The sequence below is a fragment of the Chenopodium album genome, chromosome 9, assembly GCF_948465745.1.
Source record: "Chenopodium album chromosome 9, dcCheAlbu1.1, whole genome shotgun sequence".
NCBI classification, from domain to species: domain Eukaryota; kingdom Viridiplantae; phylum Streptophyta; class Magnoliopsida; order Caryophyllales; family Amaranthaceae; genus Chenopodium; species Chenopodium album.
Genome location: NC_137842.1, coordinates 6698808 through 6717137, shown reverse-complemented (window position 1 = coordinate 6717137; position 18330 = coordinate 6698808). Strand labels below are relative to the sequence as shown.

Here is an 18330-nt window from a genome sequence, read left to right as displayed (position 1 = left end):
CAAAGGGCGATGGAGGGATTGCATAGGCAATGATCAGAATGCACAGCCGGGAGGTGCTTCATCTTTGCTTGATCAAATCAGAGGACCCACTTACTATTGCACAGCGCTCGGTCTAATCTTCCACTTCTTCGAGTTTCCTTGCTATTACCCCTCGACCAAGTGTGCACAGCACCTGTGAATTCTACTTCAATCAAATCGAGTTCATCAATCCAACTATTGAAAATAGCCGATCTTCTCGTCATTTCACCGGAAAGACACCAAATTTTGATACACATTTACACATTGGCCTAGCATTACCCAAATAAGCATATTAGCCATATATGATATGACCCAACCCAAACCCGATCTAACACTTGATTCGACAACCCATTATTCCATCACTAAGATCAAGTAAAATCATTCAGAGTCCACAGCCCACGATAATCATAAGCTGAAACGCTGAGATAGATGAGATATGCGCCTATGCTGCTGTATGAGTTCAATGAAATAATAATGCAAGCACTACAATATATTTCCACAAACGGTAATCTATAAAGAAAAGAATGACGGCATGATGCCTTACTCAATAGATGAATTGCAGCCCAAAAAATACAACAATGGTAAGAATAACAGTCTTATATAACAATGATTATAATCCCATTCCCTACTTCTAAGTGTAAGAAGCCCGAATCTACTGACGAATTTGAGCTATCCCAGCACCGTATTCCCTGGTATGATTTTCATCAAAAAGCAACCTGAGAATTACGAATTCCAATAATGTGCTTTCTATCTTTCAACCTATGAAAATTGAATTCGGACTTGTAGGAGCTCATCTTATCAACTTTGTGCTGTAGGAGCTCATCTTATCAACTTTGTGTTGTAGGAGCAGCAGTTTAAGCATTTATGTGCCAATACGTGGTACTGGACTTCAGAATTAGTCTCACAGTCGTTGCACAGAATTTGCACCTAATAATGTCCGCAAGGAAAACAATTTAGGTTGCATAAACCAAAACTTCTGAAGTATACTTTAAGTGAATAATCACTTACCATCCTCTGACATTCTTCAGGCAATAGAGTGGTTGCTACCTGGAACATTTTGATTTATGGGATGTCAAGATTAAAACTTGGTGCACAATAGAGAACAAATTGCTGGTAAAGAGAATGTCCATTTGGACAGAAGCAGCTTGAAATATTGAATACAAACCTCTTCATCGAGTTTCCTCCAGACTTTCGACATGTCACACATAGACTTCAAGCAGATAGGGCATGCATACCTGCAAGAGTAGATATCAAATGGCTGAAAATAGGTGCCAGAAATGTATTCACTGCTATAATTTTAAAAAATTAAAAACCATGTAACAACTTCTAATTTTCGTAGCTATAGAAGGCTGTAAAAGTTTTATGCAAGGTTATCAGTTCAAGACGAATTGTGTTTTTTTCTACCTTCTCAGTACTCTCTAAAAGCAAAAAAAAATTAAAAAAAATGAAGCATCTACATTCTGCCAAGAAGATATTGATTCAGGGAATCTCAAGACTCCAATCGAGTTTCAAGATTTTTAAGAACAGTAATTATCCTTAAATTGTTTCAAGAAAAGAGCTTTCCCCTTTTGATTGAATATGGGGATGACATGATTCATCTGGCTCTCCAAAAATTTACTAATTAATAGCTTGAAAACCAATTGTTAAAAAAAATACAGCAATAAAAAAAAAATTAAATCCAAAGATCAAGGTCCTAAATTTCTTACTGGTAATGCTGTTCCATCTGTTTAGCACATTCCAAATGCATTGTATGCCCACAAGAAAGTACACTAATTTCCTTTGTTGTATCAAATATATACTGCAAATATAGAAATGTGGCAGCAATGTTAATGACATAAAGCTCAACATACAGAAGTATTCTTTGGATAATTATACAGACATAAGTCACAGAAAACCTAAAGGGAAGAATCGGAGGAAGAATTCCCACCTCACAACAAACAGGGCAATTATGATGCATTGCTTTCTCCAAGCACTTGTGTGTACCCTTCATAATCTTTGGATAGCAACAGCCTAATCAAAGTGAGATGTAAAACAGTTACAGATTTTAGAACCAACATAAAAAGGCTTAGAGAGTTTCAAGCAAGGTTCTATGGTCTAACCACATGATGAACAATGAAAGAAGTTCTCTTTGCCTCCGGTCCTGCACAAACAGAACCATTCAGAGATGAGAGATGAATATAAAAAATTCACAATTCTTTCCAGTAATAAAACCAGTAACAGCCTACATTTCAGAGAATAACTAGCTTAGGATAAAACTTTGAAAAAATTGCCAATTTAGTGTCTGACCATGACAAATATTATGTAACTGACATTACAGTGGATAAAACTATGAGTCGGTGACACTGATGCAAACTAGAATTAAAAGCATTGACCAAAAATTGTTTCAAAAGAAGACTAACACTATCAAAGAGAAGTGACCATCCTCATTGCTGAATGCTGGCATTGAATCCCATCTTAGCAACCATCCTATTTAAAACTAATATATGCTTCCTGACAAATGAGGTTTTTGCGACTATTGTTCCATTAGGCTGTCACAAATACATTATTGTTTGATTTGTTCAATGCTACATCAAACTGTGTTCAGAAATATGTGCTCAATATAGCCTTTCTTCTAATAAATAACGTAGTTAAGAGGGTGGTTTAACAATAGATCAAAATTTCAAATGAAAGATGTAATATAAGTAAAGCCACTTAGCCACATACCTGCAAATTCCACAGTCATCACAGTGGTACTGTTTCTTAGAGACCTGAAACCCAATAACAGCAATTTTGTATCAAGATATACCCTGTAATTGTCAGCTAAAATCATATCTAGATCGAGCAAGCAAGCATAGCTATTTAAAATTTACTAAGATGCTTACGTCATCATCAAAGAAATTGCATTTTGAGCAGAAGTATTTCCCCATAATAATCCCACAATTAGTACAATTATGTTGAACCTGCAGCAGTCCGATTATACATGAGTTCATTCTCTAAGGTCCTAATAATACTGAATACCAGTATCCATATTTTAAAATTTTAGAACTTACATCTTGTTCTACACCACAAAGGGAGCATATCACCTGTAAACAACCACACAAAGATACATTACCAAAGAAGGAAAGATAAAACTGGTGACAGAGCAATATAAAGAGTACTACTCCTCCCTTTATAATAGGCCATATTTGCTTGGGGGGTAACCAAGGAATTGAGAACAGAATAGCATAGTTATCAGTTACTCACTTAATGTTTTTATCTCCATCAATGTATCAAATCAATGTTAATTTTCATTTGAATGTTGGTTAAGCGTAACCTTAATGAGTGACATGGGAGAATCAAAATTTCAACTTACTATAACAAGAATTAAAATGTGGCTTATTATAAAAGGACAAAGTACGTAGAATTTATGCCTGTATTTGTCATTTAAAGAGAGATGTTTAGTGCTGATATGAAGTTCAACTTTCCATATAAGTATGAAGATCTAATTAAAGCACATTGTCAAGTTTACTTAATGACTTCATTTGTTCTGTCAAAAAAAAAAAAAATGACTTCATTTGTTACAAGCTTACAATCTCATTGACAGTCAAGAAAATCAAACATAATCATCAACATGTACTTTTTTCCTCAACTTAGTACATAAAATAAATCAATTTAGTTTGAAATTCAGATAAATTCAGTTAATGGTGCAACTATTTGTTGTAAATTAAACTTGGGTAACCCTTATTTTTCCCGGTCTTTAACCCTTAATTGAATTTATATGGACTTACATTTTCTCAAATAAGTGAAATTAAGTTAAACAAAAGAAGACTTTGTCCAAATAAGTGATAATGAAATGCACCCTTTTTTGGTTATGCCGTGCATTCTAAAAAAGATGATGTTATTTACCATGAACTTTGGTCAGCAGATTAATCCATTTCAGTAAAAAGAATTTGGAAATTGACAATCTAATAGCAAAAAGGGCAGAGGAATCCAAGTATCTTATGATATGAAAAGGGCTCATAACTGAATTTTATGTAATGAAAGAATGGGATGTGATTCTCATTAAATTTAATCCATCCTTTTCCACATTATGAAGCATTACTTTCCTAAAGTTTACATAGTGAAATCTTTATTCTTTAAGTCATTAGCCATTCAACTATACACTATTTGTTACCAAAGTAACAACCTTTTCTAGCTCAAGGGAATAATAAAGACTTCAAGAGTCAGAACTTATGGATAAATTTAGCTTACACTTCTAATCTCATGTCGAGGAATATCATGTCGATCCAAAGCATCAATTTCAAGAGAATTCTGAGCAATTTCAATGCAGGAGTAGTGTCAGAGTTCAGAACAACAAAATTCAAGTGTTATAAGAGCTATAAAATTAAACAGCCAAAAGATCACCTTTGCTTCATTGTGGCAATGTCTGCAATCAAATTTTTCATTACAGCAAGGTGCTCTAATTTTACACCTTCTCCTGTAGTGCCTGCATCTGAATCCACAAATCCCAGTTCAAAGTTAAAAGATCAGGGAATTTCTCACAAACCCAAAATCGGAAAACTAAAGAAACAAAAAAGGCAGATTTTAACAACAATCACAACTAACTAAATAAACCCCACAAAAGAAGACTTAAAAGTCTTGATATCAGAATGTCACTACAACAAAAACAATTACTCGATCCGGAATTAGTTGTTGCGTTGTCACATTGTCCCTACCTCTTATAACCAACAATAAGAGAGATTTTAGCCATTCTTTCTCAATATTGAAAAATAGTATACGTGATTATTAATCTGGTCTGATATAGATCTTATCCGAACATTTTAAAATAGTAAAGTTAGTAAATTTAAGTGATTCAGCTGAAGAATTTGGTGAAAGTATCAGAAATACAATCAATCTAACAATCACACAACATCAAAGGAAACAACCCCACTAAAATGCGGAAGAAAGTAGATGATTTAAAGATGAAAAATACCCATAATTCCCAGATGAAAGCTCCATCAAATCGACAGAAGAAGATGATGAATTCACTGAAATTTGTTCTGGGCAATCCATAATTAATTGCGTCTCAAACCCAAACTTCATTTTTACAATGTAAGATACTTCAATAAATATCAATCAACCAATTAATTAATTTCAAAAAGTGTACAATAGTTGAAAAAAAAAAGTTGATAAAACAGTGGTTAAAGTGTAAAGGCTGCGATTTTGAAGAGTACATTTATATGAAACGCAGGATTTGGTCGACAGTACTAGTTGTATTGGAAGCGCGTCAGAGCTGACGTGGATTGGATAAAACCTACCATCATTATATTTTAAATTATTTTTAATGGATTAATGATTGTCTTAAAACAAAGCCAAAAAAAAAAAAAAATATTGTCTTATACATGTGGATATGTTTCTATTTTATGTGTACCCCACGTAGACAAATGTTTTTATTGGCTGATGAGTTTGGCCCACTTGGTCCCACCCCAATAGATAGTTTTGAAAATTTCGTTCTGAAAAATTTTGAAATTCAAATTCTAATTTGAAAATAATTGTACTTTTGGGATGAATATTTGCGAGTAGAGACTTAGGATGGCCGACGACGGTGGCTTAAGGGTGAGGATCGAAGACGGTGGGTTTAAGGCGAGGGTCAACGACGGTGGCTTGCTTTAAGGCGATGGTCAACGACGGTGGGTTTAAGCTGAATAAGGTGGCTTCAAGGAGAACGACGGTGTGTTTAAGGCGAGGGTGGGCGATGGTGACTTAAAGACGACGGTGGCTATAAGGTCAGTAAGGTGGTTGAGAGTAAAAGAAGGGACGATCGTTCGATGTAATGAAAAATTGATGTGGTTTAGAGTATGAATTGATGTTCGGCGAAATCATACACTGATGTGGTACATAAGATGGTGTAGAACAACGGAGGGTGAAATAAAAGGTGTCGGTGAGCAAGCGAAAGAGATGACGGCGACCAAGTGTATTGTTGTACTATTGAAATTGTTTAGAAAAATTATGTAATGCATCATTTGTGTTATTTTAGTATAAAAATATATTGTTTTAGGAGTATATGTAATATATTTGTATAAAAAAGAAGAATGTTTTATTTTAAAAATTCATATCAAATTCTTAGTTGTAGTTATGGATATAAATGACAAAAAATGTTATGATGTATGTTGGTCAATTTTGTTAATTTAATTGTTAGACTAGTTGTATAATATGTGATTTTGAACTTGAGAATGAAAAGAGTTTGTGAATGTAGATTACAATTAGTGAATTTAGAAAAGTTAATTATTGTAGATCTGTTAGATGATGAATTGTGTTTTAGTATAGAATTGAAAACATTTGAGAAGAAATGGTGGGTATGTGATCGTTGTTGAATTGGTGATATGCGTTGATGGTAGACATATAAATGGAGGAAGTGTTACCATTATGGTGGTTTCAAAATAGGTTGTAATTATTGTTGGGTAACTAAATTATTATGAAAAATTGAATAGTGTAATGTAAATTAGAATTTGGACATGTATATTTGGTGAAAAGTTATATAGTACCTACAAGAGTACAAGGTGTGGAATGAATTGAATTGATTTGTGGGTTATTAGGCCTAATTAAAAGGTTAGTTATTATATTTGTGGGTTAGTGTCTGTTCTCATCAGATTAATTAGAGTTTAGTTCATAAGAGTTCAGTTTATGTCTAATGATATTGCTAATGATATAAAGCCACATTTCATACTTTTAAGATTTTATGATAATAATAATAATAATAATAATAATAATAATAATAATAATAATAATAATAATAATAATAATAATAATAATAATAATAATGACTATTAAACTTTTATTCCATATTTCACTTAATGACAATTATACCATATTTCATTATTTGACGAGGTAGGAGTTAAAAACTTAAAATATGATCGAGTTAGTTTTTAACTAAGACCGGGCCAATTGTTTGGTTTTTTTTTTATTTGTTACTAATTTATTTTTTTATTTCGAGAATTTTTTAAAAAGAGTTTTGTGTTCATGTGTCATTTTAATATTTGATTTTTTTTTAATTATGTAGTATATGTTTTTTAAATGTTTTGGGGTTCCAACTCTTTCAAATGGATGTTCCAATACAATTATTTTTGTTTTTTTTTTTGTATGTATATATATATATATATATATATATATATATATATATATATATATATATATTTGGTAGTTTATATGAAAGGGGAAAGTCGTTGGATAGTTGGAAAAAGAAAATCGGGCTTAAAGTAATGGGTCGAAATTCGGTTTGTAATTTGTCTTTTTGGTTTTTATAACCCCAAACCGAATCCAATATGTAATCCATATATTTAATTTATTCCAATTCAATCCAATCTGAATTTTTTTAAAAAAAATCAAAACCAAAATACTAATAGGGTTTGGTTTTGGATTTAGTTCAATTTATATCCGAATTAGTTTCACCCCTAAGTGAAAGTAAGTTATAAATTCTGAAAATTAATGAGAAATATGTTGGTAGGCTCATTAATGAACTTTATATAAAAAGGTTGAATGGTAATGGGCTAGTGTATTAAAAGGATAGAAATTGTTGGATAAATGTTAATGGGCTACTAATTAGGCCCATTTTTGTTTCATATTAATGGTTATTTATTTGATTTAAGTCGTTCTTTAAATTTTTCTTAAGTGGGAGTAATTTTAGTATTATAAACTTTATATTTGTAGGAAAAAAGCAGAGTATAGTTTGTGTCTCATATTATTATTGTCCAAAATAGGTTAATAGTGTATTTTCGAATTTAGAAATGAGATTTGTAGGAAGCAAAGAGTGATAAATTTAATTATAAGCATAAAAATACTACATAATGATAGGAAATGTCATTACAAAAGATTTAGTTACATAATTCATAATCTACCTATAAACTATAACATATAAAAGAGTACCATATAATAACACACAAAAGGATGTTGGTAGATCAATACATAGATTTATCAAAAGTATTTACCTTACCATTTTTCATTGTGAGCAAAAGGAAAAAGGGTAAGATAAATGCTAAGAAGATATAACTATTTTAAAACTTAGAACAAGATGATTGTTGTAGATGAGGTTTCCTAATGGTCAGCAGTGAGATCAACAAACACAATTTTCCTCTGCCTTTTGAGTGAGAGTAGGTTCTCATCTTCATCAAGTTGTTCAATTTTGACAATCCTGTCATCCACCTCAGGAAGTGAGATTAGCCTTTGACCATTTCCAATGTCTTTTAAGTTTGAAAAATGCCAATTTCGTAAGTTGTAATGGTCTAGTTCCTCATTGAACATCTTCTCTAGGCTTGGTGCAAAACCAGCCTTGGTGACCAATTTCCTAGTTTGATAGGGCCAAGATGAGACATTACTTGACGCATGAACAACCTAAATGTAAGTTTCTCCTTGTACAATTAGGCCTCTTTGAACTCTTCGTCCGTAACTTTTCGTCTTGCCACTGAAGCTCGCGTCACCGGAGCTTTTGCCTGAAGGGCTCTTCCAACTATTAAAAAAAAAAAAAAAAAAAAAAAAAGTAACCAAATTATTAGACAGGACAAACATTAATGAAATTATAAGCAACAAAACATAAATGCATATGACTGTATGAATAAATGAAAGGTACTTTTAACCTTTAATGTCAGCATTATTGTTTCTTCCTCTACCCATGGTGTTATTGAAGTAAGAATTTAGAAGAGTTTTTTTTTTTTTCTAATTTTTTAGGGAAGATGTGAGTTAGGGTTAATATCTAAAGAAGATGTGGTAATGGTTTATATAGTATCTAGGAGTCATAAATGTGATTGAATATTCCCGCGCAATAAATGAAGCTGATCATTGTAATGATTTGTTTTGTATATAAGGTAATGGAGCATAGAATTGTTAAAGGCGGTATGAAGTACAATATTTTGATATGAAAAACGAATATTTTGGTATGATGTCACAATTACCAATGGCTACAATTTTTCCCGCCAATTGGAGTGTAGAATGTTCGTGAAGTAGTGAGATCACATGTGTTTACTCCGTATTGTTGCCATCCTAGTAATAACTAGGCAATCCTGACCCAGATCAGGTAACCCGACCCGAATGTCTCGACCCAGGATTCGAATATAACCCAAAAACATTGACTTACAAAGGACTCGTAATCAGTATTATTCCCGACGCGACCCATACAAGACCCGAAAGTGTAGTTCACCGAATTATTACCCGACATCTGAACTGACCCGAATTGTTTGAGCCGAACAGACCCGATTCCCGAAATTGACCCGAACAAACCCGATACCCAAAATGTCCTGAACTTAAAATAACCTTATAATTTCTTTGACAAATGTGGTTTGTTAATTTTTTTTTTTTTTTTTTTATAGTGGTTCGGTTTCAATTTGCAAAATCCAGAAACCGAAATTATATGGTTCGGTTTCGGAAATTAAAAAACCGAATAACCGAAACCGAACCGAATGTTTGGCCGAACCCTAAAATACCCTAGCCGAACTCTACATATTATATAAAGAAATAAAAAAACTTAATCTTTCTCTAGCCTCTTTCCGCCCTTTCTGTCTCCGTTCCTTTTCTCTTCTTTGCACTGCGGTGGATCTGGATTGGTTTGGTTTGGTTTTGTGTAGTTGGGTTTGATTGGTGTGGTTTGGTTTTGTTTTTTTTTTTGCTAAATTTCATGTTTATGATGCTTGATAGGAAATTCGGTGCGGTTTGGTTTTATATTTTCCAAAAAACCGAAATTTTGGTGGTATGGTTTGGTTCGGTTTTAAACTGAAAGTGGTGCGGTGCGTTTTGCAAAATTCCAAAACCAAAATAAAGTGGTTCGGTTTCGGTTCAGCCAAAAAACATACCGAAAACCGAACTTCACCCCTACAAATTATATACTGCGTAATAAATTATTGATTTGAGGTTGATTCACAAATTAAATAACCCATACATGACCCGACCATATTTTGACATGACCCGAATATGACCTGAATATACGTGACTCGAATTGAAGTTATCTGAACTTAGGGTGAATTCTAACTTATTTTAGTTGTAATTTGAAATTTGGGTAACTGTTACCACGATATATTACACCTGAATTGAAGCAATCTGAACTAGGGTGTGTTCTATTCACCTCATTTTGTCTATTCTGAATTTCTCTTAACTTATCTGAAGTTACATGAACTTATCTGAACTTATTAGACGTTATTCAAAGTTATTTTAGATGTAATTTTACCTTAGTAACTCTTATCTAAACTTATTAAACTTGTACCGACTAATGTGAACTTGTTACACCTAAAATAAGTGAAAATAAGGTATACTAAACATACCCGTAACTGAATTTATCTAAACTTGTTACACCTGAAATACGTGAAAAAGAAGGTGAACAAAATAGATCTTAAGCTTAGATAAGTTCTCTGAAGTTTAGATATGATAGTTTATTATTTTAGGAAAAATGAGTTTTGATAAGGGTTATCCATCCTTTTTACTAGACTCTATTAAACTCAGTAGAGGAAGCCGGTGCGATGTATGGTTTGTTTGAGTTCTTTTTATCATTCATTTTTGTTTATGTGCTAAAATTTGTTACATATTAAGATAAAATTCCTAATATGAAAAGATAATATTATATATTTAATTAGTTTATATTTAAAAATCTCATTTGTCAATTTCCCTTAACTTAAAGAAATAAATAATCTCTTATTTGTTTGGCTACAACAAAAATTTATGATCCTACATGGCGCACTAAGAAAATAAAATCCTAAGTAGAGGTGTTAATTCGGTTAACCGGATGGAGTTCGGGTCGGGTCTACTCGAGTCGGATATGTTCGTATCGGATATATTTGGGTCAAAATTATTCTTTTAACTCGGATCGGGTCGGGCCGGATCAAATTCGGATCATGGTAAATCGATTCCGGGTCAGATATGAGTCTGATCAACTCTAGATCGGTTCACTTTCGGTTCGGATTCAAAAGGGCTTTTACCGGGTTATTTCGTGTCGATTGGATTTGTGTTAGTGTAAGGAATAATTTCAAGCCTTAAAAATCCCACTAACTTGAACCCCACTGTGATCATACACTAGAGTACGGTGGCGTCCAAAAGGGAAGAAGATAGAGCAAAAGAGTCGCCAACAAGTTTTTAAGGAACTTGTAAACCGTTCACGAGGTGAAGGTTACACCCCTTAACGATCCAAGAGATCGTCAACTCCATAAGGTCATGAACCAAATAAGGGTTCGGGGATGATGGTACAAATCCAACCTAAAAGAGATTGAACCTGCCCTAATAATAGGCCTCTACTTTATTCTGCTCGTATTCATGTGCGCTTTCTGACTAACATGCAATCAATAGGATTAACCCTAAACCTGTTTATCTATGTTGGTTGAATATAATGCACAAATAAACTATTATTGACGATCACTTGAATTATAATCACAATTAACCCTAAACAAGATTATTAATTATCTTATTAAGCGTGATTACAAGTACCAAATTCCCTTTAACATGCAATAAAGGTGATCAAGCAATAAAGAATATAAATAATAATACATATCAAGCAACATAATAAATAATCAACATCATGAATAATAATAATAATAATCATAATCATAATAATGTTAAAGAATAGCAAGATCCTAGGCATGATACTAACAAGATTAATAACAAACCCTAGCATGTCACTAAACAATAAAAATCAAAGCTTTAGCCCTAACATGATACTAACATGAATAAATATTAGGAAGAGAATAAAAGGCATCATAGCAATCATATTTAATATTAAAATTACCCTAGACATGATACTAGGAACCAAAATAACAATCTAAGCATGATTTCTACATCATAATATCAATTAATCAATTAAAGCACTTACTTGGATGCCTCGTACCTCTTTCTAATAACAAAATACACACGTTAGTAACTTCAAGGAAAATAATAATCAAAACAATTAAATTAAATAATTGAAAGAGAGATTTGGGACCAAACCCTCAGAAATTAAAACCTTTCACGTCTAGGGCGAAGGCAACTTCGAATATGGCTAGGTGTTTCAAGATCTTGTGAATGCGGAATTATTTATTTGAAAGAAAAAATTAAGAAAAGAATGAAAAATAGAGATGAATGATTATAGAAGAATGATTTGTGAATGAGAAAGAGAATTGATGATTCTTGATGAATGATTGGGAGAATAGATGAATGAATATTGATAATTGGTGAATCTTGGTGAATGAAAACGGAGTTTTTGATACGATATTTATAGAGAAAATCATCCAAAAAAGATAATTTATCAAAACAGAGTCTGAAGACCACAAAACCACCTTGGCGCCAGGACCAGTGGCTAGCGCCAGGCGCCAATGCTGGCGTCTGGCGCTAATCCCGATTCCAGGCGCCAAGGCCTGGGGTTGGACGCCAAACCGGCTTATAACGCGTTTTCGAAAATCTGATAAATTTACCGTACTGGAAGATAAAATAATATAATTTCAATCGAAAATGCTATTTGATCTGAAGAGTCCTAATTGAATTAAGAATGATAAGACCTTCTAGAATGTTCTAGAAGACTAAAACCATTCCTAATTACATTAGGAATGATAAATTATATTAGGCCCTCCCCTAGATCATAGGGCCGTACTTAAAGCTCAAACCGGGCCCAGTTTAGTAAATTGGCCATAAATTCCTCAATATTCATCGGAATTGGGCTTATAATATATCGTTGGAAAGGTCTTTGAAAGCCCCATCCAACTACACCACTATTGGACCCATATTATGGACCAACCAACTGGATTGGCTGTTTTCTTAAAATAAAGTTTTCAAAATCAGGGAGAAGAGAAAAGAAATAAAACTTTCCGCTACACTAGACCTTTCCACACTTTCGTTTCATTCGATTATGATTCGACGTGAAAGGTACTTATCACCGGGTTTGGTTTTAGGGAGACACAAATGGGTGTCTACAGTTAGGTTGATTTCGGTTCGAATGATTTTGATTCGGTCAAGTTCGGTTTGATTAAGATAAGGTTGATCTGTACCCTTGATTCATCATTAGTGTTCAATTTCAATTCAATTCCTTTTTGTGCTTGGCTGGATTTTGGTCGAGTTGACCAAATTCATATCCGAATAAGGTTCCTTTTAAACTAGAGTTATTATTGAGTTTTTACCTTATTATTGGGTTTATATGAAGTCGTATCATATAAGTGAAACGATAAAAAATATAATGAGCTAGTGATATATTGACAAATGATAGTTACATATAGTGGTATATAGTATACATATAAGAATGTCATCTTTTTAAGGTTATTATAAATCTTGAATTGTACAATCTTCAATTTCATCTTTTAGATGAGACAAATGTAAAGCTTAGAAAGTAATTTTATACAATTGGTATGTACATGAAGTAAACTTGTTACTCTGGAATATTTTTTTTGTAGTAAAATAAGTTAACTTATTAGTAATTAGTTAATATAGTAGTATAAGAACTAAAAAAAAAAAGTTGATAATTAATTGTGATCGGGTTTTTCGGATCGGGTAAAAATCAAATTGAGTTAAAATCAGGTCGTGTTTATCAGTTCGGGTCAAAACAGATCGGATTTGATCAGTTATTTTTCGGGTCAACTTCGGATCGAGTTGTACTCGGGTCGGGTTAAATCGGTTCGATTTAAGTTCAGGTCGGGTCAAATCGGATTCGTGTTGTGTTCAGTTTGGATCAAATCGGTGCCGGGTTAATTTCAGATCGGGTCAAGTTCGGATTCGGGTCGAGTTCGGTTCAGTTACTGATCGGGTTTGGGTGTTGATTTTATCGGATCAAATCGGATCGGTTACAGTTCGAAACCGATAATTATTTTTGGGTTGGTTCGATTTTGACACCTCTAATCCTACGTCGTGGGTCTCTAAAATGAAATCCTACATTAGATTGGAATTTATAACACCTAATTTAGCTTCATTGGACCTTATTAAAGACCTTTTAGAAGTTATGAGACATTATATTAAACTTATTGGAATTTGTTGGGTGTCATTTATGTTATCATAACCTATTGGACTATATTAAAGTTATACCACTTTATTTATACTTGTTAGATCTTATTAAAGGTATTGAAATTTATTAGACGTGAAAAAACTTATGTAATTATAGTTAATTTAATTTCCATGTTTAGTTAACAAATATCTTCCTAACTATTTTATTTGATATATATTATACCTTTCATATTAGGTAATTCTTAATTTTCAAAAATGATTACATACAAAATCAATAATATAATATAAAAATAGACACCAGAAATGACACGTGTCAATTCCTAGTGTGGTATTTTTCGTCCAAAAAAACCCTTCTCTTTTTTGCTAACATTTTTTTTGAAAAATTTGGTACTCCATATAATATAACTATCATATTATTATTTGAAATATTTTATACGAACTTTTTGTACTGACTCCGTTTTTACATACTTGTTCCACTTTTCTTTTGCGGCCGTTTTTAAATACTTGCTCCATTTTCTTATCTGGAAAGCTTTTATAATATGTAATTCATTTTTCTCAACTAGTAGGACCCAATTTTATTACTTTTAAATTATCTCTCCTTCAATTTACCTTCCATTAACCCCACTACCTCTGTATTTTAATACTTTCTCCAAATTCTCCTAAAACTCCGCCCATGGAGAAATGGAGCAAGTATTTAAAAACGGAGGGAGTAGTAGATATATTGCTTTTTGTTATGATAATATCTAAATATGGATGACTATTATCCCATGTACAATCTAGAATATTCTAAAGTTGGGTATTTGGTCTTATCCATTGATGTAACCCTAGGTAATGTACATTATATATATCCCGTACTAGATGGACTATAAAATACAACGTAACAATCTTCCCTCATCTCTCTTTATTTTCTCTTCCATATTTAACACGTTATCAACACCATTGCTAGTCAACTGAGTAGGATTACCAAACATTTATCTAGAATCCCATATTATTATTATCATGTAAGTATGATCGCAACCCATAACAATTATAATTTTACATTTATCTACTTTTGATGCTTATTTATAAGAATATCAACATATATAACGAATACAGAGCATGATATATAATTTAAGGTTCCATTCTTATTTTTCTCCATGCTAACGTTCTCATCTTCTATTTCGTTCTTATTTATGCATGACTTGTATCAGGTTTATTTACGCATGATTATAACGTTTAGTACATATTTTGGATACTATTTATATATACTTATCTTTTAATATTATTTTGTATAGTGAAAAATATCGAACCTTGCCAAGCTCGAATTTGTGGCCCTTGATATTACCGGAAAGAATTATTTATCATGGGTATTAGATGCTGAAATACACCTAGATGCTAAAGGGCTTGGTGAAACAATAAAATAGGCTAATAAGGCAACACCTCAAGATAAGGCTAAAACCATGATTTTTCTTCGCCATCACCTCCATGAAGGGCTCAAAAATGAATATTTAACTGTGAAAGACCCACAAATCCTTTGGAGTAATCTAAAGGAAAGGTATGACCACCAAAAAACAGTGATACTCCCTAGAGCTCGTTATGAATGGTTGAATTTGAGATTGCAAAGTTTTAAATCTGTTAGTGAATATAACTCAACTATGTTTAAAATAACTTCTCAATTGAAATTATGTGGAGAAAATATTACTGATGGAGAAATGCTTGAAAAGACATACTCCACTTTCCATGCTAATAATATTGTCCTGCAGACACAATATAGAGAAAAAGGTTTTAAAAAATATTCTGAATTAATATCTTGTCTTCTTGTGGCTGAGCAAAATAACGAGCTGTTAATGAAAAATCATGAATCACGTCCTACTAGCTCTACTCCATTTCCTGAAGCGAATGTGACAACCCAGAACGGGAAAGAAACTAAAAACAGAGACCATTCCAGCAGTAGTGGTCGAGGTAGAGGTCGTGGTCGTGGCCAATGGCGCGGCCGGGGTCGTGGGCGTGGATATGGTAGAGGTCGTGGAGGTCATTTCACAAACTCACATTCCCACTAGAAGTGGGAACGTAGGGATGAAAAAGAGAAAAGTGATAACAATATATGTTACCGTTGTGGAGGAAAAGGTCATTGGTCTCGGGTTTGTAGAACTCCAAAGCATCTTATTGAACTTTACCAAGAATCATTGAAGAAAGGAAAGAAAGTTGAGGCAAACCTTGTTCTTGAAGATGGTGAAGGTGATTTTGATTTTCGCAATGCCAATCAATTTAATGTTGGTGATTTCCTTACTTCCTTGGAAGGGAATAATTTTGATTTTGGCAGTACAACTCATTTAGAAGTTGCTGATTTCTTCACTACCCCAGAAGGGAATAATTAAAATTATATTGTTTTATGTCAGTTTTAAGTATTAGACTTATGTTTGCTTATTCTAGTGATTTATTTAAGTTTATTTCTTTCGTTGTAATAAGGATTTTTGCTTTATAAATTTATGAGCTATTTGAGTGTTTTTATTGATTTATTTGTTTTATCATTTTTATTTTTATGCTTAATATTTTGACATGTATTTTATTTCATGAAGAACATGGATATTACTCAAGTTCAATTTGCTATGAATGGTGAAGAATTATGTCTTGCTGACAGTGCAACTACACATACAATACTTAAAAATAAAAAATATTTCTCTCATTTGATGATGAAAAGAACTAATGTGACTACCATATCGAGTAGTACAAATATCATTGAGGGCTCCTGAAGAGCCACTATAAAGTTACCTTGGGGAACTGAAATTAAAATAATTGATGCTTTATACTCCCCATTGTCTCAAAGAAATTTATTAAGTTTTAAGGATATTCGCAACAATGATTATCATATTGAGATAATTAATGAAGAAAATAACGAATTCCTTCAAATCACAAATATAACTCAAGGCTCAAAACATGTTTTGGAGAAACTACCTACACTCTCTAGTGGTTTGTACTACACAAAAATCAATGCTATTGAAGCTCATGCTATAGTAAACCAGAAGTTTACTGATGATTTTGTTGTTTGGCATGACCGGTTAGGCCATCCCGGTTCAATAATGATGCGAAAAATAATTACGAATTCATGTGGACATTCTTTGAAGAGCCAGCAGATTCTTCATAATAATTTTTCATGTGCTGCTTGCTCGGAAGACAAGTTGATTATTCGCCCATCACCAGCTAAAATTAATTTTGAATCAATTAGTTTTCTAGAACGTATACAAGGAGATATTTGTGGGCCCATACATCCCCCATGTGGACCATTTAGATATTTTATGGTTTTAATTGATGCATCAACTAGATGGTCACATGTGTCTTTGTTATCAACTCGTAACCCGGCGTTGGCGAGATTACTTGCCCAATTGATTAAGTTACGGGCACATTTTCCAGATACTCCCATTAAGACTATTCGGCTTGACAATGCTGGTGAATTTACATCTCAAGCTTTTAATGATTATTGCATGTCCATTGGGATAAATGTTGAACATCCTGTAGCACATGTTTATACACAAAACGGTCTAGCAGAGTCATTAATAAAACGTATTCAGTTAATTGCTAGACCATTGCTTATGAAATCCAATCTCCCAATTTCTGCTTGGGGACATGCTATATTACATGCAACAACACTAATTCGCATTAGGCCAACAAGTTATCACAAGTTCTCCCCATTACAATTGGTTTATGGTCAGGAACCAAATATTTCCCATCTAAGAATTTTTGGATGTGCGATTTATGTTCCAATAGCTCCACCACAACGCACTAAGATGGGTCCTCAAAGGAGGTTGGGTATATATGTTGGGTTTAAATCCCCGTCAATAATTAAATATCTTGAGCCTACAACAGGGGATTTATTTACGGCTCGTTTTGCAGATTGTCATTTTAACGAGTCACTTTTCCCAACATTAGGGGGAGAAAAGAGAGAGCCGGAAAATGAAATTAAATGGAATGAATTATCATTATCCTATCTTGATCCTCGAACTAAACAATGTGAACTGGAAGTTCAAAAGATAATTCATTTACAAAGTTTAGCGAATCAATTGCCAGAATCGTTTGCTAACCCAAAAAGAGTGACCAATTCACATATTCCAGTTGTTAATGCTCCATTTAAAATAGATGTCCCGGAAGGACAAAATAAAATTGTTAATGAGTCTAAACCACGCCAGAAATGTGGAAGACCAATAGGTTCCAAAGATAAGAATCCTCGGAAAAGAAAAGGAGCATTGATTGATGATGGTCAAATTGAAGAAACAATTTCCGAAGGATCACCAGAAGAGACTTTAGACATGATACAAGAAGAAATTCAGGTACCTGATAATGAAGAAATTTCAATAAATTATATCATGTCTGGAATTACATGGAACCGAAATCAAATCGACGTCGATGATGTTTTTGCATGCAATGTAGCATTAGATGTTATGGATAATAATGAGGATCATGAACCAAAAT

At 33.0% G+C, this 18330-nt stretch overlaps 1 protein-coding gene across 1 annotated transcript; it reads right to left on the bottom strand.

The window, feature by feature from the left end:
* Positions 1-529: 529 nt before the first annotated feature.
* LOC145558332 (E3 ubiquitin-protein ligase RZFP34-like) lies at positions 530-5162 on the bottom strand. The gene is made up of 12 exons (XM_081619544.1): positions 4949-5162; positions 4381-4468; positions 4228-4287; positions 3048-3080; positions 2880-2957; positions 2722-2765; positions 2118-2158; positions 1946-2028; positions 1725-1816; positions 1184-1253; positions 1027-1065; positions 530-945 (listed from the first exon to the last, which is right to left on the bottom strand). The coding sequence occupies exons 1-12, from the start codon at positions 5056-5058 to the stop codon at positions 838-840; spliced, it is 846 nt and encodes a 281-aa protein (XP_081475670.1). The 5' UTR covers positions 5059-5162; the 3' UTR covers positions 530-837.
* Between the last annotated feature and the right edge of the window lie 13168 nt (positions 5163-18330).

Bases quoted from the DNA above. Each gene is read 5' to 3' on its own strand.
- LOC145558332 (XM_081619544.1), bottom strand. From the start codon at position 5,058: ATGAAGTTTGGGTTTGAGACGCAATTAATTATGGATTGCCCAGAACAA. The intron at 4,288-4,380 runs GTGATCTTTTGG...GAAATTGCTCAG, and splicing joins ATTGCCACAATGAAGCAAAG to AATTCTCTTGAAATTGATGC. The intron at 2,958-3,047 runs GTAAGTTCTAAA...GGACTGCTGCAG, and splicing joins TTTGTGGTGTAGAACAAGAT to GTTCAACATAATTGTACTAA.